This window comes from Lissotriton helveticus, chromosome 2_1 (genome assembly GCF_964261635.1).
Source record: "Lissotriton helveticus chromosome 2_1, aLisHel1.1, whole genome shotgun sequence".
Classification (NCBI taxonomy): Eukaryota; Metazoa; Chordata; class Amphibia; order Caudata; family Salamandridae; genus Lissotriton; species Lissotriton helveticus.
The window spans coordinates 383,770,160-383,791,315 of NC_136059.1; the positions used below are offsets into that span (position 1 = coordinate 383,770,160).

The window sequence follows — 21,156 nt, forward strand, 5'->3', positions numbered from 1 at the left end:
CCCTGCTCTACCTATGGCTGGGACGGTGTCCTACCTCTTTCCCAGACTGCCCTGATTGGATGGCCCTTGGTTTCTGCGGCATGACTTGTATAGAGCGTGGGGGTCGTGTGGAGGAGCTGCTCTGGTAGCGGTGATGGCAGTTGGGCATGCTTCTGAAGGAGCTCAGGTGTGGAGGCTCCTGGAGGCCCAACTCTGGCGGATATAATGCAGGCCATCACTGCGTCACGGGAGGCCCTCGAAACAAAGATAGACACTATTGGGGTGGATCTCGCTTTGCTTTGGAGCTGTGGGCGGAGGACAGTGAAGGGTGCTTTCGCAGGAATAACCTCCTCATAGTGGGTATTCCGGAACGTTCGTAGGGGGACGATGCTGTCCGGTACTTGGAAGATTGGCTGAGGTTGGAGGTTGCCCCAGTGAGCTGTCCCCATTTTTTGTCCTTGAGAAAGCCCTCAGGGTTTCGGCTAGGCCTCCTACGCCGGGAGCACTCCCGAGGCCGATGGTGGCAAGGTTACTACACTACCGTGACAGAGACCATCTCCTGCAACAGGCCCGAGAGAAGCAACATCTACAAATAGAAAACTCCAAGGTGATGCTCTTTCCGGACTACACCAGGGAGGTTCAGAGACAGTGCGCCTCCTTCATTGCTCCTAAGCGGAAATTGTGTCAACTCCACATTCCTTATGCAATGCTCTTCCCGGTGCGGCTGCGCGTGTCAGACAGCACCGGCACGCTTTGTTTCACCACCCCACAGGATGCATGACAATGGCTGGAGACACGCCGGGTGAGGTCAAGGCGGAGTTCGACAGCTAGCAATGCGGAAAGACGATCCCCTGAAGCTACGAGCCCGTCGAGGGCTCTCAGGTTGCCGGACCGTCGCCTTGAACAAGACAGAGCAGTGCAAGCGGTGGCTGCGATCAGCCAGAGTGGGACCAGTCCAGCTCCTGCTTCCTCTAACCTAATGCTGGGGGGCACTGGATCCGCTCCAGCTGGCAGCACGAATGGTGACTCTGAGCCTGACCTACCGGAGGTCACTCCGCAGACGGTGGACTTGTTTGGCTGATCTAGACACTGACGGTGGGGTGAGCTAAATTTGCAGCACAGTTCAAGATTGATTGTTGAAGGGTGCATGTCGTGTGGGAAGAGGGGAGATGGCACCAATCGATCACTATTATCGGGGCTCCCAGGACGATGTTACAGTCCATATCAACACTGGGCAGGGGAAGAGCCGGGCGGGCTTTGGGTCCTATAGGGTCGGCGCACGTCTCCCTACCCATTTTGAGCAAGGTTGATGGTTCTTTCAGTTTGGTTGGGGGCTAGTTTAAGGGAACCTATCCTGGGGAGTGGGAGTTGGGGTGAAAGGGCAGAGGGGGAGGGTGGGACCAAGCATGCTGCTACGGGAGGTAGGGAGGCCAGCATTGATTCCATCACACCATGGGTACCGCCATAGGTATTAAGTGTCTATCTTGGAACATTAGGGGGATGCACACTATGACTCATCATCACAAGATTCATGCTTATCTTAGAAGACGTGGGGTACAGATAGCACTATTACAGGAAACACTAAATAAACAAGAGGGACTGGCTTTGCATCGGAGCTGGCGGGGGCAGGTGTTCTGTACCACATACTCGACTTGGTCTGGATTTGGGCAGGAGTACAGTTCCAGAGTATTGGGCAGGTGATTGACCCTGACGGTAGACATGTTGTGGTGGCGAGGCGCTTATATGGTGAGGAATGCGCATGCGCAGACTCCCACGCATGCGTGGTTTCAAAGTAGAAGGCGCGATACAGGAAGAGATGTCCCCGCGTTAAGGTAAGTGTTTTTTAACTCTTAATTCAGCTTTAATCTTTGTAATATTGCGGGTGGGCGGGAGGCGGGCGGGCGGCGGGCGGGAGTCACGTAACGGAAATTTGCGAAATAAACAGGGAAATTAGTTCAATTCCCGTGCCTCTCCGCGAAAGTCCATTACACGACTTCTGCCCACCCCTACAGAAGGTACGTGATTCGGAGAAGGAGCACCTGGAACGTCCGGACAGGCCGGCAGATTTACTTGAAGCTCGAGAGGAACTAGTGGTTCATATCGAGAGATTGCGCTGCTTCGATTATAATAAGGCCTACACGGATTAGGCGCCTGCGGAGCGCGATAAGGCTGGGGCACTGCTAGCCTGGTTGGCCAAACCAGCATGTAGAGGGACAATGATACTGGAATTGAGAGGCCAGGGAGACGTGGTGTTTTACACCCAAAGGGGTATTAACGATCATTCCTTACAGTATTATACCGAGTTATACCGGAGTCTGGGTCTTGGGCTCCCGGGTGATGAGGAGTTTCTGTCAAGGGCAGAGCTAACACAACTTGAGGCCGAGGACGCCGAAGCTCTTGGTCGGGACATCGAAGTGGGCGATGTGCATAGCGCCATAAAACACATGGCCAGAAACAAGACACCAGGTACTGATGGGTTCCTGTCGAAGTTTACGCGACCTACACGGACATTCTGGTGCCCTGTTTGGTGGCGCACTATAACAGGGAGTGGTGGGAGGGTGTCCTCCCTGCCTCCACGCGCAAAGCCCTCATAGTTCCCCTCCTCAAGCCAGGTAAACCTGTTTGGGATCGTTCTTCGTACAGGCCCCTCGTGATGCTTAACCTTGATTATAAGATCTTAAGCCGAATTCTGGCCAGTCCTTTGATGCCCCATATAACTAAACTGATCCATACGGATCAAACCGGATTTATACCATCTCGAAATACCGCGATGAATGTGCGCAGACTTATCCGCATTTTGGGGTCTGACACCTATGACAAGGCAGAGGCCTGCATTTTTGCAGTTGATATCGAAAAGGCCTCTGATAGCCTGGAATGTTTTGTGGGAATTTGGCTTGGGAGAATGCTTTATACGGTGGACGACGTTGCTGTACAGTGCTTCTAATGCCAGGGTGAGGACAGGGGTCTTGATTTCTGCTGCCTGTGCAGTAGCTCGGGGGACGAGGCAGGGGTGCCCGTTGTCCCCTTTATTGTTTGCCCTGGCGATGGAGCCCATGACTGCACACGCCCGGTCAGGGCAGTATTCCCCTGGGCTCTTGGTGGAGGGACAAATGGAGCATATAGCATTGTATGCGGACGATCTCCTCATGTTCCTGCAGGACGCTGGGGAGGCCCTTTGGGGTGTCAGGGTCTTGCTGGAGACATTAGGGAGGGTGGCGGGACTCCGGGTGAACTGGACCAAGTCGGTTCTGTTTCCTACTAGATCAGACAGGATAGACCATAGGAGGGCAGGGGATGTTCCGTGGGAAGACCGGTGCTTGCCATACTTGGGGACTTAGATTCATCATGCTCATGACAACCTCTTGGAGGGCAATGTGGGCGAGCGGTGCGCAGAGCGAAAACCTGTTTTGATTTCTGGGGGACTCTTTTTCTATCTGTTGCAGGCAGGATTTCCTTGGTGAAGATGGTCATCCTGCCTAGGTTTCTCTATTACTTTGGGACGCTCCCTGTTTGGATCCCAGGTAAGCTCTTTGCCCAGCTTAATACTTTGATTACAGGGTTTATGTGGGGAGCTGGGAAACGGAGGGTTGCTCTGACCACCCTGCAGCGGCCCAGGGCAGAGGGAGGCCTTGCGCTGTCGGACCTAGGGGCCTATTATCATGCTGAACAGCTCTAATGGTTTACGAAATGGGTGGCGCGCCATGTTAGGCGCCCAGGGGGGGTTGGATCTGACTTGGCGTCTTTTGTCCTGTGTGCTGCTACGGATACCGTTGAGAGGTGAATTGCTGCCACCAGATTTATGCACGGTGCGGCAGTGTTGGGCACGCCTGACCAGGAGGGCACACGTCAAGACTCCCTATGCACTCGAGATCCCGCTGAGGATGTGTGAGGCGTTACCTCACGGGGGGATTGGAGCCAATTGCTGTCCCGGGAGGAGGCGGGAGTTACCGCAATAGGTGACCTATATGAAGATGGCAATCTCCTCCCTTTTATTGATCTCAGGGAGCGACATGATCTCCCTCGGGGGGACTTTCTCCTACATGCGGCCCTGACAGCAGCTATCAGGAAGCACTGGCGAAAGGGATTGTTGGAGCCTGACACGTCTCTCGCCTGTCAATATATAGTAATAGTGGCGGGAACTTTTAAAGCGGTAACCTGCCTCTATAGGCGGATCACCCGGGACATGCGTCAACCCTTGACAGTGTTGTGGCTCAAGTGGGAGGTGGATCTGGGGGAGCCCATTGCAGAAAAACCCTGGGAGGAGATTGTTGAGCGACCGTGGAAACGTTCTCAGAATGAGCGCTTTCAGCTCATCCAATTCGATGTCTTACATAGGGCCTACCTCACGCCTGGGAAAATTAATGAATATTTTTGGGTGTCAGTCTCTTGTCCCTGATGTAATCAGGAAGGGGCGAGTTTTTTCCATATGTTCTGGGACTGTCCACAGGTGGGAAATTACTGGCGAGGGGTGACGACTGCTTTGATGACTGTGATGGAAAGGGAGGTAGCCATGACACCAGGGGTTTGCTTGTTACATTGGTTTCAACACAGTGCCAAGACTAAGATTACCAGCAAGTTCATTGATTTGGGGTTGGTCTTGGCTAAGAGAGAACTTACTTCCCCCTGGAAGGCAAGACAGGGACCTAGTCTAGCGCGCTGGGATAAGGAGCTGGTGAAATGGGCAGAAAGTGAAGGGAACTAAAGATTATGCATGGCTCAACGTAGTGGGAGCGAGAAGTCATTGGAAATGGCTTGAGCATGGGTAGCACTCCTGGAACTGGCCAAGCACCCGATTGTAGAAGATGAGAATACACTTGATGAGGGGGAAGGTTCAGCGCCCCCCCCGAGCAGCCACCGCGGCGGGTAAAGAGCAAGATGGGACCAATGAGACCCTGATGGTGAACTTCCCCCTGTGTTCCTGATCCGCTACAGACTGCGACCTGCGAGGTAGGGAATCTGATAGGTGGTGCGGGAAGTTTGTGTGACTTCCTGAACATTTTAGAGACCGGCGGCATGCTTGGTTGGGTGGTTGGCGTGGGGGGTCTCTCTTGGGGTGTTTCGGAAGTGAGAGGGGCAGGAGGGGGTCGGGAGTTCTTCCTGTTGCTTCACAACAATGGGACTGGATCAAGCATGCAGACGAACTGAACTGTATCCCGGGTTCCTTGTGGGGGGATGGCTGAGACTCAGTAATGTGCTCCTGTGATCCCTGGTGGAGCTCTTTCGCCTGCAGTCACCCTTGGGAGATTGTTCAGTTTGTTATTGTAACCATTGTACTGCACACTGACATCCCAACTTGATCATCACGATGCCCACTGGGTTGAATGTATGTTTTCTGAAAATCAATAAAAGTCTGTTAAAATTGTTTTTTTTTAATTGGTGGTGGTAGTGGTGTTGGTATTGGTGGTGGTGGTATTAGTGGTGGTATTTTTGGTATTGGTGGTGGTGGTGGTATAGGTGATTGTATTGGTATTGGCGGTGGTATTGGTATTGGTGGTGGTGGTGGTATTGGATTGGTGGTGGTGGTGGTAGTATTGGTGGTGGTGGTGGTGTTGATGGTGGTAGTATTGGTGATGGTGGTATTGGTGGTGTTGATATTGGTGGTTGTGGTGTTGGTGGTGGTTGTGTTGGCAGTATTGGTGGTATTAGTGGTGCTAATAGTGGTGGTGGAGGTATTGATGGTGGTTGTATTGGTGGTGGTGTTGGTGGTGGTGGTGGTATTGGTGGTGGTGGTATTGGTGGTGGTGATATTGGTGGGGGTGGTGTTATTGGTGGTGGTATTAGTGGCGGTATTGGTGGTGGTATTTGTGGTATTGGTACTGGTGGTGGTGGTATTGGTGGTGATGGTATTGATGGTGGTGGTGGTATTGGTGGTGGTGGTGGTATTGGTAGTGGTGGTATTAGTGGTGGTGGTGGTGGTATTAGTGGTGGTGGTATTGGTATTGGTCTTGGTGGTGGTGTTAGTATTGGTGATGGTGGTATTGGTGGTGGTGGTATTAGTGGTGGTATTTTTGGTATTGGTGGTGGTATAGGTGATTGTATTGGTATTGGCGGTGGTATTGGTATGGGTGGTGGTGGTATTGGATTGGTGGTGGTATTGGTACTGGTGGTGGTGGTATTGGTGGTGATGGTATTGATGGTGGTGGTGGTATTGGTGGTGGTGGTATTGGTAGTGGTGGTATTAGTGGTGGTGGTGGTATTAGTGGTGGTGGTATTGGTATTGGTGGTGGTGTTAGTATTGGTGATGGTGGTATTGGTGGTGGTTGTATTAGTGGTGGTATTTTTGGTATTGGTGGTGGTGGTGGTATAGGTGATTGTATTGGTATTGGCGGTGGTATTGGTATTGGTGGTGGTGGTATTGGATTGGTGGTGGTATTGGTATTGGTGGTGGTGGTAGTATTGGTGGTGGTGGTGGTGTTCATGGTGGTAGTATTGGCGATGGTGGTATTGGTGGTGTTGATATTGGTGGTTGTGGTGTTGGTGGTGGTTGTGTTGGCGGTATTGGTGGTATTAGTGGTGCTAATAGTGGTGGTGGAGGTATTGATGGTGGTTGAATTGGTGGTGGTGGTATTGGTGGTGGTGTTGGTGGTGCTGGTGGTGGTGGTATTGGTGGTGGTGGTATTGGTGGTGGTGATATTGGTGGGGGTGGTGTTATTGGTGGTGGTATTAGTGGCGGTATTGGTGGTGGTATTGGTGGTATTGGTACTGGTGGTGGTGGTATTGGTGGTGATGGTATTGATGGTGGTATTGGTGGTATTGGTACTGGTGGTGGTGGTATTGGTGGTGATGGTATTGATGGTGGTGGTGGTATTGGTGGTGGTGGTATTGGTAGTGGTGGTATTAGTGGTGGTGGTGGTATTAGTGGTGGTGGTATTGGTGGCGGTGTTAGTATTGGTGGTGGTGGTATTGGTGGTGGTGGTATTGGTGATGCTGGTATTGGTGGTGGTAATGGTGGTGGTGGTATTGGTGGTGGTGTTTTCGGTGGTGGTGGTATTGGTGATGGTATTGCTGATGGTGGAGGGGGTGGTATTGGTGGTATTGGTAATGGTATTGGTGGTGGTATTAGTAGTGGTATTGGTGGTGGTATTGGTGGTGTTGATGGTGTCGGTGGTGGTGGTATTGGTTGTGGTGGTATTGGCAGTGGTGGTGGTATTGATGGTGGTGGTAATGATGGTGGTGGTATTGGTGGTGGTGGTATTGGTGGTGGTGGTATTGGTGGTGGTGATATTCGTGGGGGGGGTGGTATTGGTGGTGGTGGTATTAGTGGTGGTATTTTTGGTATTGGTGGTGGTGGTGGTATAGGTGATTGTATTGGTATTGGCGGTGGTATTGGTATTGGTGGTGGTGGTATTGGATTGGTGGTGGTATTGGTATTGGTATTGGTGGTGGTGGTAGTATTGGTGGTGGTGGTGGTGTTGATGGTGGTAGTATTGGCGATGGTGGTATTGGTGGTGTTGATATTGGTGGTTGTGGTGTTGGTGGTGGTTGTGTTGGCGGGAATTGGTGGTATTAGTGGTGCTAATAGTGGTGGTGGAGGTATTGATGGTGGTTGTATTGGTGGTGGTGGTATTGGTGGTGGTGATATTGGTGGGGGTGGTGTTATTGGTGGTGGTATTAGTGGCGGTATTGGTGGTGGTATTGGTGGTATTGGTACTGCTGGTGGTGGTATTGGTGGTGATGGTATTGATGGTGGTGGTGGTATTGGTGGTGGTGGTATTGGTAGTGGTGGTATTAGTGGTGGTGGTGGTATTAGTGGTGGTGGCATTGGTATTAGTATTGGTATTGGTGGTGGTGTTACTATTGGTGGTGGTGGTATTGGTGGTGGTGGTATTGGTGATGCTGGTATTGGTGGTGGTAATGGAGGTGGTGGTATTGGTGGTGGTGTTTTTGGTGGTGGTGGTATTGGTGATGGTATTGCTGATGGTGGAGGGGGTGGTATTGGTGGTATTGGTAGTGGTATTGGTGGTGGTATTAGTAGTGGTATTGGTGGTGGTATTGGTGGTGTTGATGGTGGTGGTGTTGGTGGTGGTGGTATTGGTGGTGGTGGTATTGGCAGTGGTGGTGGTATTGGTGGTGGTTGTAATGATGGTGGTGGTATTGGTGGTGGTGGTATTGGTGGTGGTGGTATTGGTGGTGGTGGTGGTGATATTGGTGGGGGTGGTATTGGTGGTGGTGGTATTGGTGGGGGTATTAGTGGTGGTATTGGTGGTATCGGTACTGGTGGTGGTGGTATTGAGGGTGATGGTATTGATGGTGGTGGAGGTATTGGTGGAGGTGTTAGTGGTGGTGGTGGTATTGGTGATGTTGGTATTGGTGATGGTAATGGTGGTGGTGGTAATGGTGGTGGTTGTATTGGTGGTGGTGGTATTGGTGGTGGTGGTATTGGTGGTGGTATTGGTGATGGTGGAGGTGGTGGTATTGATGGTGGTATTGGTGGTGGTATTGGTGGTGGTATTAGTGGTGGCATTAGTGGTGGTAGTGGTATTGGTGGTGGTATTGGTGGTGATGTTGGTGGTGGTGGTGGTATTGGTGGTTTTGGTATTGGCAGTGGTAGTGGTATTGGTGTTGGTGGTGGTATTGGTGTTGGTAGTATTAGTCGTTGTGGTATTGGCAACACTAACAAAGTGTTCCAACACATTTCACTCTGTCATTACAGTGTCGTGGCTCAGGAGGAAGAGCAGGAGGAGTACTATTTCCTGCCCTCTCTGTGATTTAAGTGTGCAGTGTTGCATTACATAATGTCTTTGCTATCTTTGGACTAATAAAAAACAATCCAGCTGTAGTAGGGCACTGGCTTCACCTCCTGGTGTAGGGCAGGCTGTGCTTTATGGCAGGCATGGAGGGAGGGGGGGATGGTCGGGGCTGCAGCTCCGGCCTCATAGGGTGCCCCTGCTATTACTAGTGAGCAAGGTGCTGAGGTGGTGAAATTGGTATTGGTGGTGGTGGTATTGGTGGTGGTAGTATTGGTGGTGCTGATATTGGTGGTGCTGGTATTGGTGGTGGTGGTATTGGTGGTGGTGGAGGTGGTGGTATTGATGGTGGTATTGGTGATGGTATTGGTGGTAGTGGTATTGGTGGTGGTGGAGGTGGTGGTATTGATGGTGGTATTGGTGGTGGTGGTGGTGCAATTGGTGGTGGTGGTATTGATGGTTGTGATGGTATTGACAATATTGGTGGGATTGGTGGTGTTGATGGTGATGGTGTTGGTGGTGGTATTGGTGGTGGTGGTGTATTGGTGGTGGTGGTATTGGTGGTGGTGGAGGTGGTGGTATTGATGGTGGTGGTGGTATTGGTGGTGGTATTGGTGGTAGTGCTATTGGTGTTGGTGGTATTGGTGGTGGTGGTATTGGTGGTGGTGGCGGTGCAATTGGTGGTGGTGGTATTGATGGTGGTGGTGGTAGTGGCATTAGTGGTGGTATTGGTGGTGTTGATGGTGGTGGTGTTGGTGGTGGTATTGGTATTGGTGGTGGTATTGGTATCGGTGGTGGTGGTGGTATTGGTGGTGGTGGTATTGGTGGTTGTGTTATTGGTGGAGGTTGGGGTATTGATGGCTGTGGTATTGGTGGTGGTGGTATTGGTAGTGGTGGCATTGGAGGTGGTGTTGTTCTTAATAAGACCGCACACAATTATGCACACAATTATGTGTTACCTGGAATTCACATGACTTAATTCGCCAATCATTTCTAAATCCATTTTATTTCGGGGGTTGAAACAGACAGAAGATAATGCTGGGTTAAAGTGATTGAAACCAGGCACCCATGTTATGGGGGCAGGCAAGTTGCTTAAAAAAACACAAGCGGTTTCAGCTGAAGCCCCACATGTCCGGCCTGTAGTAAGAGAAACTAAAGTAAATAGTGCTTACAGACTAAATAACAGGTCCTGTGTAACAACTGAAGTAAAAGTGCCAGTCACCATGGGAGGGGTACAAATGAAGACAAGGCAGTACTAAGGCGGGACTAACAAGCATATTAACAAATCTGAAGACAGCATTTAAGAAAAACAATGACACAAGCCAATGCAAAATATGGGAGGAGAGTGGGCGCAGCTTCTCTCCCATACGCTAGTACAGCAGTTTTGCTGAGCGTGCAGTGCATGCGCGCTGCCGCTAGGCTCAACCAAAAAAGGACATCGAGGATGATATTACATAAACCATGGTAGAAGCTGGTTTGTTACTGTGTTGCTCTTGTACTCAACAGCTCTCAATACTCCCCAGAGTCCATGGAATAATGATGTATTACCCCATATCATCCGAAGGAGTTCACATTAATAACAATTTCATTGAGAGCATAATTAGAGGGAAAAAGTATCGAGTGTCTGACGGGGTGAGTTAGTGAGGCACCGAATATTTAAGAAAGTTAACCAATAGGTGGCAAGTTAATCGCAGTCCTTGTCTCACATTCAGTCAATTACTGAATAGCTTGGGGTTCCTGTTACAGAGCAGTTGGTCTTTCATTATCCAGGTGAATTCTGTCTTTGGTCCCTTAAAGCCATCCTAAGACTTATTTTATTTATTTATTTATATAAAGAGTTTTATATAGCGCTGGCTAGACCCGAAGGTATCAGAGCGCTTTACATTACATTCCACAATGTAACAGAAAATGATAACAATTACACATAACGTCAAAACAAAATACGCAATACATTGAGAGAGGAGAGAAAGGAGAGAAATAAATAGTGGAGGGGGGATGGGGAAGAGACGACAGGAGAGACAAAACGAAGTCTGTCTAAAGACCGGCTGGGCAGGTGACGTCCGAGGAGGGAATCCATGGCCCGTCTCCCCTTTAGCTAAACAAGGTAGCTCCATCGGGTGTTTAGTCAAAATAGCTAGGTCTCAATTGACGAGGGAAAGTTCACAGATAAACAGGGTGGGGACAAAGGGCAAGTACAGGTGAGGGCAAAGGTCAGTAGCTGGAAAGAGGATAAGAGTAGAGTGGAGAGGGGTAGAGGGGTAGCGGGAAGGGGGGGATGGAGATAAGGTCAGGGGAGACTCAGGAGAGTTTGCCTAAAGACAGGTAGGTGATGGTCAAGGAGGGAATCGATAGCCCATCTCCCCTTTAGCTCGTGAGGTAGCTCCACCGGGCATCAGTTAAAATGGCTAGGTCTAGGCTGTCGGGGAAAGTTCTCAGAGTAAAGGTCCTGGTGGGTGAGCGGGAACAGGGTTGATGAAGGCTGGTCGAGGTCCAGAAGATGATCAATGATTTTAGATCAGGAAAGGAAAGAGCATCGCAGTGGGTCTCAATGAGGCGGCCATCTTGAAGTCAGGTAAGGGGGACGAGTCCTTGAAAGTTCGAATTCAGTCAGCCCCAATGATTTTCAATAGCCCAGAAGGAAAGTGGGAGTGCAGCCATCTTGAGTTCATGTCTAAACGCTGGGAAAGCGATTTTCGGCGTTCTTTTGATGGGTAAAGCCCTTTGGTGCAAGTGAGGGGGGTGTCTGGGAAGAGACCCGCTTTGTTTGGATGGACTGGGGATCACTCGGGTAACTTCGAGTTCACTCCTACATATGCCTACTCAAAATGCCTTCTAACCCCTGACTCTGACTGTACAAAACCTCATGCAGCAGGATATTGGGTGTCCTGTGTTGTAGCTGGAGTTGTCAGATTATTATTGTCCAAAGCGGGCATCAGTTACAGGAACAGTCATGGAGCAGTTTTAGATGATCATACCACTCATTGACAATGCCAAATTCTAAAATGGGGCGCCATCTTAAGGTCAGGCTCAGCACTCCTGAGAATCACCTTGTTGGAAGGATCGGCTTCGCAATAAATCAGTCTTTATGAATATCAGGCACTGCATCAGCATTACTAGCTCAAATTATAGGATTTCAGCGTTCAGCCCCGCAGAAGAAGGTGTGGCGCTCTGCTTACTTCTTATATAGTCGCCATTTTAGGGTCAGGACGCTTAAGCTAAAGGTCGCCAGAACGTTAAGATCATTAAGCAAAGCTGCAGCGATGAAAAGTGAGGTCTAATTAGATCTTCAGGTAACAGGCAATCAAGATGGCAATCAGGTTCATTACAGTATCATCGGAGTGTCGTTATTGATGTCATTCCTCATCTGCCATTTTGGATCGTCGCCTTTATTCCGATCGGTGGGATTACCGGCCAAGGACTATGGGCCAGATGTATGACCATTCCAAATTGCGACTCACAATTTGCGCTCAATTGCGGGCCGCAAATTGCGACTCACAATTTGGAATGTACAACAGTGTCAGAGACACTGATTGCGATTCCCAATGGGGTTGCAAAATGCTTGGCTCATGAATATTAATGAGCCACTCGCAATTAGCAACCCCATTGGGAATGGCTGACCCTCCCAAGGTTAGTGGCCTGCTGGGCTCAGCAGACCTCCATGTCTGGGACTGCTTGTTATTAAAGTATTTTTTTTTTTTAATGCAGCCGATTTCCAAAACGGGATGCATTAAAAAAAATGAAACGTTTCATTTAGGGGACCACTACCTGCCCTTAAAAATATTTTTTAGAGCCAGTCACAAAGGGGAAGTGGTCCCCTGGGGACCCCTTCCCATTTGCGACTCCATTACCACCCTCTTGAAGAGGGCAGTAAATTGCAAGTGTTTTGCGACCCCAATTGCGGTTGCAAAACATTCATACATGGCTAGACAGTTGCTATTAGGAAGGGACTGCCCCTTCCTAATAGCGAGTCGCAAAACACTATTTTGTGAGTCACAATTTGTTGCGACTGCCGAAATAGCTTTTGTACATGGCCATGTAGGTTTTTGCGTGCGCAAACGGGTCGCAAACCTTTTTGCGCATGCAAAAACGGGTCGTACAACTGGCCCGATGTTTTCATACCCATCTCATTGCATATGAGCAAATGTCTCTGGTTTAATTTGTTGTAAGAATGGATTACAAGTGCTGCCTGTACTTCAAGACGGAGCTGGGTTTTTGGGATCGGGGATCATTACTGGAAACACAACACCTCCCCAGTGCTGATTAAGGAGGCACGATATTGGCTGTGCTTGCAGTCTTTCATGACTATCTACGACCAGTCACATCAGATTAAATGTCCTATGTATTATACATAGCCAGTGCATTCCTTAGCTTAGCTCTTATCAATAGTTTCTGTCCTAGTATCAATTTCCAATATTTTAGATCCTTAAAATATAGACTTATCGCTGTTCCTCAGTTCAGAAAAACTAAAACCAGTGCCGGGTCTTTTATAACTTCACATAAAAAATATGGAATCAATCTGCACCATTAGTCACCAATATACCTGTCCAAAGACACCAGGACATTAACCAGCCTGTTTCTGAAGGCGTAATGAAACACTGCTAAATGTCAATGAGTACTTTTAGCCACATTAAGTGGTTGTTTAAGTTTATATACCATAACACACCACCACCACCATACCAGAAGATACCATGACCCATAAAATAGGGGAAAGCAACCTGATTTGACACAACATAGCTTGCATTGCCTGACTGTTGTTTAACACAATTCGTTATAAGCTAGACAATATTAAAGCCAACAGAAAGGTGAGCATAGGAACCTGTAATGAGACATGTGACCAATTGCTCAACTGCATATTGTTTTCTTCAAGGGGGAAATCAAACAGTGTTCAGCACCTGTTAGGGGCTAAAGGGAGGAAGGACCATAAGCCCGAAACCCACATATTATGTGGGAGGAAATCAATTATTTCCAGCCTACCTGCTTTTTAACACAAGGATCACAATCTGACCAGGGTCCAAAGTCTCCAACCTGGCAGTGGACGGGGCATGCTTGTTCATTGCATGCCCTCTGTTCATGGTGGCTGCAAATCTGATCACAGCCATATTGTCGGTAATAATCGTCATAGATAACTTGCCTGAAATAAAGATTGCATAAGGATGAGGACACGTATTTCACTTAATAGCAATTAAATATTATTGCCACAGCCATCAACAAATGCAAAAAATACAGCATGCAATTGTATAAGAACGTTTTAAGTATATAAGAAAATGATAAGTAGCAACCTATCAAGTAAAGGAAAAATATATATTATAACAGAACATGTTTCAGAGTTAAAGACGTTTTTTGTAGGCATTCTTGTGGTGTTAGTTACACTTCTAAATCACTGGATTCTCTCTGATATTCACAAACAGTAGAACATCTCTGCGCAGGTGCGGACACCAGAGCCCAACGTTCAATTCTCCTATCCTTTTCCAGAAGACAATACCCACACACGCTAGAGACGCTAATTTCACGTGTTTCACCAGAGGGTGATTTAATTGCCTTCAGTGAATTTATAAACAGAGCAGCAAGAAACGTAACTGTGATGTCATTAATGGGCATTTGCTACATCAATAATTTTTGCAACACAAAATCTTAAATAAGACAGGCAGTCTCTTAGATCTTGGCCTGATATTACCAACTATGACCTTATTCTTCACTCCCTTCCCAGTGAACTTCTAGAGAGGAAAAGGGGAAAGAAAATCCAAAACAGTAGATTCTGGCCTAATTGTTGCCTGGTGCAATCTTCCAAGACTTGGAAGGTTGCAGCAAAGTAGTACTTTTATTCAATAGGCTAATGGGGGATAGTCTCAGGAACTTGTGTTAATCATTGCAAAATTAGCTTAACGCAACTCTTCACATTGCAGTCTATTGTGGGAAAATTACGGCGTGGTAACATATTCGAAACACAGCAGTACAATGCGATAGGCACACGATAACGCGCCAAATGACTGCGTTAAAATCAATGCTACGCCGCAAATATGCGAAACACGAATGCAAAAATAGTTGCGATGAGGCCAATCGCGATACAAAAATCAGCGATAACCAGTGCCAGGCCTGCAATACCCACACCTCATGTGGGAAAATGCACCATAAAAGCTGAACAAAAATGCAGGGAAAAAAATAAACTGCGTAGCACCATGGATGCACTCGGACCGAGTGCAGAGGCCAACGCAACCCCCACAAGCCCAACAGACCACCAGAATGGAACCTTGGGGTCGGGGAAGGCCAAGGAGAAGAGCAAGAGGAAGACGGGGTTCAGTCCGCATGAAAACCGGATCAGCGTCACGGAGGTGACAGAACACTACCAACACTCCACTGTGTCATTGGCGACACAAACGGAAATATGGTGGCCACAGTCATCAGTGCGGAGACAGTGCAAGGACTTGGGAGTCCAGACACAGCTTGATAGAACCTGACACAACATCAACAGGGTGATCAACGACCGGGGACTGTGGGGACAGGGGAGATGGGCACAATGGCACACATGCACAACGACAATGACCCTGGATCATTTCCCTGATCCCCGTGGCACACTGCAGCACACATACAAACACCAAGTAGGCCCCCGTTCACCATGTGCCCAAAGGGGTCCCACCCCACACATCAACAATCCCACAATCAACACATGCACACGTGCGAAAGCCTGCAAAGATGCGCATTTTAGAGCCACGCAGACAATGCAAGTGACACTACATGACGATTAGCAGGGCTGCAGTAAAATCTTTATGACATTGTTCAGGCACGACACTGAGGTGGCTGAGTGTGGACCACATCCGGAAAGGAGCAGGTCACACTCTGACACAGACTCTGCACAAACTACCCCTGACGTCAACAATACAGCTGCAGACAAACAATGCACAAGAGTAGAAAAAACTTTCAAGAGCACTATTGACCCAAGTCGCCACCATCTCAGCACGGTAAAAGCACAAAAGTTTTAAAGGCACAATGCCTCAAAGGGATAAGAGGCAGCAAAATCACAGCTGCAAGGGCGAATCGCCCACCATGCAGCACACACACATAGCAAGAACAGCACATCCACATTGACGATAATGTGGTACAAAGTGCATGCAACACACACACTGCATTACAGAGGACACAACTGGGTCCGCTTGGGCGTAGAAACTGGCCAATCACATCTGACGTAGCAGGAAACTGTGAGATGAAAATGTACGTGTACAACCTCACATCCGTCATGTAGTCCAAATGTCCACTGTCCCATATCAAATTGTCAGCTCCTCCCAAACAGTCACAATGTACATAGTCATACAGTATGTATGTAAACATGACCAAAGCTCCAACATACATGTCAACACAATGTCTAAATGCTTCTCTCCTTCACATTGCAGAGGGACAAACAACACCTCCAGCAGAACACACCAGACAACTCTTCAGTGATGCTGAAGAGGACCGCCACACCTTCAATACTAATGTCCTACAACAGCTCATGGACATCTAAGGCAACCCACCTCCAGGAGCAGGGCAGCCCTGCTGCATTGAGGAAACCCCACCCCCTGCACAGACCACTCAGCAGGAAGCACCCGCCACCACGGCTAGCTCCCAGCACCTCACCGAAGCACACATCGCATTCCAAGGCCATGTGTTAGACTGCCTGAAGGAAGTGGCCAAACAGGTGCGGGAGGGATTCGACAGCGTGGAAGCCAAACTCGATCACATACGTGGGTGTCTAAGTCCCATCAGGGACCACTTACACCCCCCAACGGAGACCCACACTGCGACAGTGACACATGCATTTGCACATTTCCAGTACTGAACCACGCCCAGAGCCCGGGATAATCAATCACACCCCCACGCTGGACTTGCGAAAACCAGGCCATGCCACTCTTCTTACGTATTGAGTGGGGGACGACAAAGCTACATGTCCAAGGTCTTACCCACTGCCTCCGGTGACATGTTTGCTTCCACTGTCCAGTACACTCCAAACACCAGCAGTGAATGTCGACTTGGATAGTCTGTGGTCTGCATACTGCAGTCTGGCCAGCACATCCACGCCACACTTTGCATTGTGTACATTCTCATTCATGGGTCACTTGCCTCCTTCGCACATGCCTGGTTCCCACCTTTCCCCACAATCTGCTATTGTGTGGCTGCGGTGCCTTGCCGTTAACGGCTCATGAATATGACTAGCCCAGGTTACCACAGTAGGTTGTGCTGTCGTGTCTGGTGGGTGGGCATGTTGTCTAGCATGTTGAATGTGAGTTTGTAACATCTGCATTCCCAGAGTTGTAAGTTGCATGATTGTGGAGTTGGGGTGTGTGGTGTGTTCATTAGGTTCTTGCCAGCTAGCAGAGCATTTCCGTAGGTGCCATCCTGGAAGCGCCGGTTGATGATGGACCATCTGTAGATCTAGGAATCATGCACGCAGCCTGGGTAGGTGGCAATGACATTGGTGAAGAGTCCATGGTGGTTCACTATTGCCTGTATATTGATGGAATGCGTGTGCTTTCAGTTGCGGTAATTGTGTGCAGTGTCGGCAGGGGGCACAAGTAGGACATGTGTGCAGTCAATTGCCCCAACACGTGTTGGAAGCCAGCTATGGCATAGCCACCTTGCTTGGTCTCCGCAGTGTGGGAGAAGGGAAGGTGCTGGGGCACCAAGCTGATGATGGCATCCAAGACAGTTGTGAAAAACTTTGATGGGCTGGCTGTGAGACTCCTCTAACTCAGGCTGTTGTTGGTTGGAAGGGACCAGAGGCCAACAGGTGCAGCACAGCCAGCAGCTTAGTCTGAGGTGGGATATTGGTTGTCCGCTGTGTTGGTGCCGTCAGCCTGTGGGCTATGATTTTCAGGATGCGGAGGATGGTTGTCCTTTTGAGCCTGTAATGGCAATGACAACCTCTGGTGTTAGGTCTGTGAGGCTGGTGTGTTTTCTGAAGGTCCGCTGTCTTTGTCTGCACTGCCTATGTGGTAGCTCAGGGGGTTGAGGGAGTTCCGGGGGGGCAGCCGTGGGTGTGGTGGCGGTGGGTGTTGTGGCCCTCTTGGGTGTCTGAGCTGCATGTCCGTTGGCTCCATGGAATCTTTTGTTCTTCTGGTGAGTCTCTGAGCTGGGCTTCCTTTTGTGTGTTGCAGGTTGTTGTCCGACTTTACACCAGGTCAGTGCAGGTGTTAAATTCCTGCTGCTAACGTGCCTTATCACCTGTTTTATGTTCTTATCGCCAATCTTGCTGGTCGTTGAGAATGTTACGAAGTGGTGTGTTTGCTGTTTTTAGCACGGGAACGCCTACTCTGCTTCTCATTAGCGATATTTGCCGGGGTCATCTGTGGCGATGTTTTTTGCGGCTGCTATCGCAGGTAAACTGGTGATATGGGCTGTTAGCACCGGCTTGTGAATGGGCCGATAAGTTTATCGCAATTTGGCTGCGATAAAGTGCCGATAACTTGGCAATAGGTTCTTGAGAATATGCCCCAATCTCTTCAGCGCCACCGGAAAAGGAAGAAGAATGTATGCAATGTGCAGAATGGCTTGCCATATGTCAGCCACAACCATATAAGCAGCCAGCCCATCAGGGATGCTCCAATGAATGGAGTGTTGTGGCTCACTAGTTAGAGGCTCTTTGTGAAAACAAATAGCTAACAGACAAGACAGCTGGGTAGGAAAGTAATATACCTAATGTATAGACTCATCAGCATTCTATGTAATCACCAATGAATTCAAAACATTTCAAATAAAATTACTAAATATTAATTAATTGTATAGAATTCAATCAAACAACAAAATATTATAAAACACAATAAAAGAGGGAGTTAATACACATGTATATAACACAACGAGAATTTATTATAACACAGTAATTAAAAAAGTGAACAAGAACCACAATTCATAAAACCTTCTTTTTTTTTTTTTTTTTTTTTTAAAACCTTTATTGAGAAACAGGTATAAGTACAAGCGCAGGCCTACAACCACAAGGGCCGGCCGCAAAATCAGGAGAGTCAAAAGGGAACAACATCAATGTGTACGGTAGGATGAATACAGGATAGACGAGTAATGAAATCGTTACACAGTAAGCGCCAGGATAAGAAAGGTTTCATTTTATGATGTATAGAGGAGGCAGAAGCCATATCTACCCATGTGTCATGCAACATACTCAGAAAAAGAGGGGGGGGACGAGAGGGATGCAGCCCCCTACGCTATCAAATAACCACAGTAGAGCAAAGCCCAGATACATCCAATGCCCATCAAAGGTTCAAAAATAAAGGACAAATCGTAGCAAACAAGTAAATGGGTCACCGCATAGACCGCCCTCCCGCCCCGAAAAAGGAGAAAGTGCAGACACTTACGAAACGAAGGAGAAAGAACAAAGGGACATAGCCCACCCCCTAGAAAGAAAGCAAAAAAAGGGACCATAGAAGAAAACAAACTAAAATAACAAACACCCCCCCCACCCTACATCACTGTAATGGCTATGGCCTATCCCACTAAACAGCGTGCCTGTCGCCCAGAGTCACCCGAAATATAGAAGAAAGAGAAAGGGAATAATAACGAAGGGAAAAAGAGAAAGGGATCAAAGGAGAGGAAAAAGAGGGAAGAGAAGGAGAGGAGAGAAGAGAGGAGGGGAGCCAGCGATCGAAATACAGAACACCACCCCACCCGCAATAACGGATCACTAATCGAGGTCAAAAATGGAATCTGAGAAAAGCCTACATAAAGGATGAAGACAGGAACTGTCCAAATGATGAGGCACGGAGATGCCAATTAACAAAACAAAAGTCCCGCAGGCACCCAGGCACGATCACCCCTGTCCACTTCTATGAAAAGCAGAGCTGCCAGACCCCGCCACGGCCAGGAAACAGCATGATACAGTGGGTCCATACCAGTCAGGGAAAGCAAGTGGGATCTTCACGGAACACCGTCTCGGCGAACAAAAAGCAGCCAGGAAAACTCGGCAGCAGTCAGAATGCAAAAGTAACCCAAAGATCCACGTGGCCAAGCACAAAGTCCGGGCTGTCCAGCACAAAGCAAAGAAATCAGGATGTAGGAAATACTGCTGCATCGGCACCGGGTCCACTTGATCCCATGGAATCGAACACCCAGCCGGATATCCCAGCACAGCAGCTGGAGAAGTCTCAACAATACCAACTCGGGGAGACGACACCGCGTCACAAAATGGCTGAACAACCATGGCGGCGATCCGCAACTCCAAGTCCCGGCAGTGCAAGGACAGGTCGATCCGCAGAGCACCCAGGGCGAACAAGACAGTACTCCGTGTAGGGGCCGCCCGAATCAAACGAGGTCTGGGGAGAGCAAATGCAGCAACGTCCCTGTCTCCAGGAGGAAGACACTCCGAGGGGCCATCCGCCATCTTGTGCATATCGCCCGCCGCCATTGCCGCATCCGCCGCCAAGCCCACCAGGAGTGCCGGAGGCCCCAGGACACACAGCCGATCCGCGGCGGATGGCGCTCGGCGGAGAAAGGAGAGTCACCAGAAGAACGGGCGTGCTCCCCACAACACTCGGGGGAGCCCTGCACCGGATCCCAGGCGGGACAATCAGCAGGAGTGGGCTTCTCACCCGAGGGGTGCCGGACAACGCGGCTTCTCTTCTTCGGGCCGGCAGGCAATCAGGCATGCGGGGTGGCCCACCATCGGGGGTGGGTCCGCTCCGGCGCTTCCAGCTCGCGGCTCTCAGGCTCCCACCATCGGGTCTCTTCAGCGGTTCCGGGCCGCCGGCACTCCGAACACCTCCGGGCAGACACAGCACTCGAGGCCCCGGCGTCAGGGCCGGGAAGGCCAGCAAGGTTACAAGGGCAGAACGCAGAAACCACTGCACGCCAGAGCCCCGGAAAAAGACGGTAAGTGAAGGCTCTTCCCAGGTAACCAAATTCGGAACACCCCGATCAGGATTAAAGACAGGATAGGCGGCGGGGAGGAAGGGATCTCGGAGCGAGGCGTTTATGCGACTGTTCCGATCGCCATCTTGGCTCCTCCCCCCTCATAAAACCTTCTTGTATCAATTTATATTTAAAATATACAGATAGACAAATAGAATAGACTTTCAACTGTGAATAACTAAAGTTCTTTCTAAATCCTAAAGTATAAAAAACCCATATTCACAAGAACATAAAAACGTGGCCAGAAAACTAAATTCTGTTCGACGCGCGTTTCGGCGTTTCCACAAACGCCTTCTTCAGGAGCCACAAGGTTATACTGTAATAATCTTTAAAAGAAAGGAAGAAAGAAAGAAATATTTACATTTACTTTCTGTCCACTCTTAAACATTTCATTATCATTATTCAAAAAAACATATGTACATATTCCCTCCTAATTCAAACATTGTTACATAGGTTTCTATTTACATCATAAGCATCTATTTTGAACCATGAACCACAAATCTCATTTATTCAACATATTCCTATATTCCACCAGCTGTCTTCCTCATCCTACATCGACTAATTATTTACAAGAGAGAAATTTCTCAGTTCATGATGGGCTTCTAGA

At 49.0% G+C, this 21,156-nt stretch overlaps 1 protein-coding gene across 1 annotated transcript in view; it reads right to left on the bottom strand.

Annotated features, from left to right (window-relative positions):
• The window catches only part of LOC144817999 (complement component C6-like), a 652,704-nt gene that overhangs the window by 559,249 nt on the left and 72,299 nt on the right, over positions 1–21,156 (bottom strand). The window contains exon 3 of the mRNA XM_078675004.1: positions 13,641–13,797. Within this exon, the coding sequence (XP_078531130.1) occupies positions 13,641–13,797 (157 nt within the window). The remainder of the gene's footprint in view (positions 1–13,640; positions 13,798–21,156) is intronic.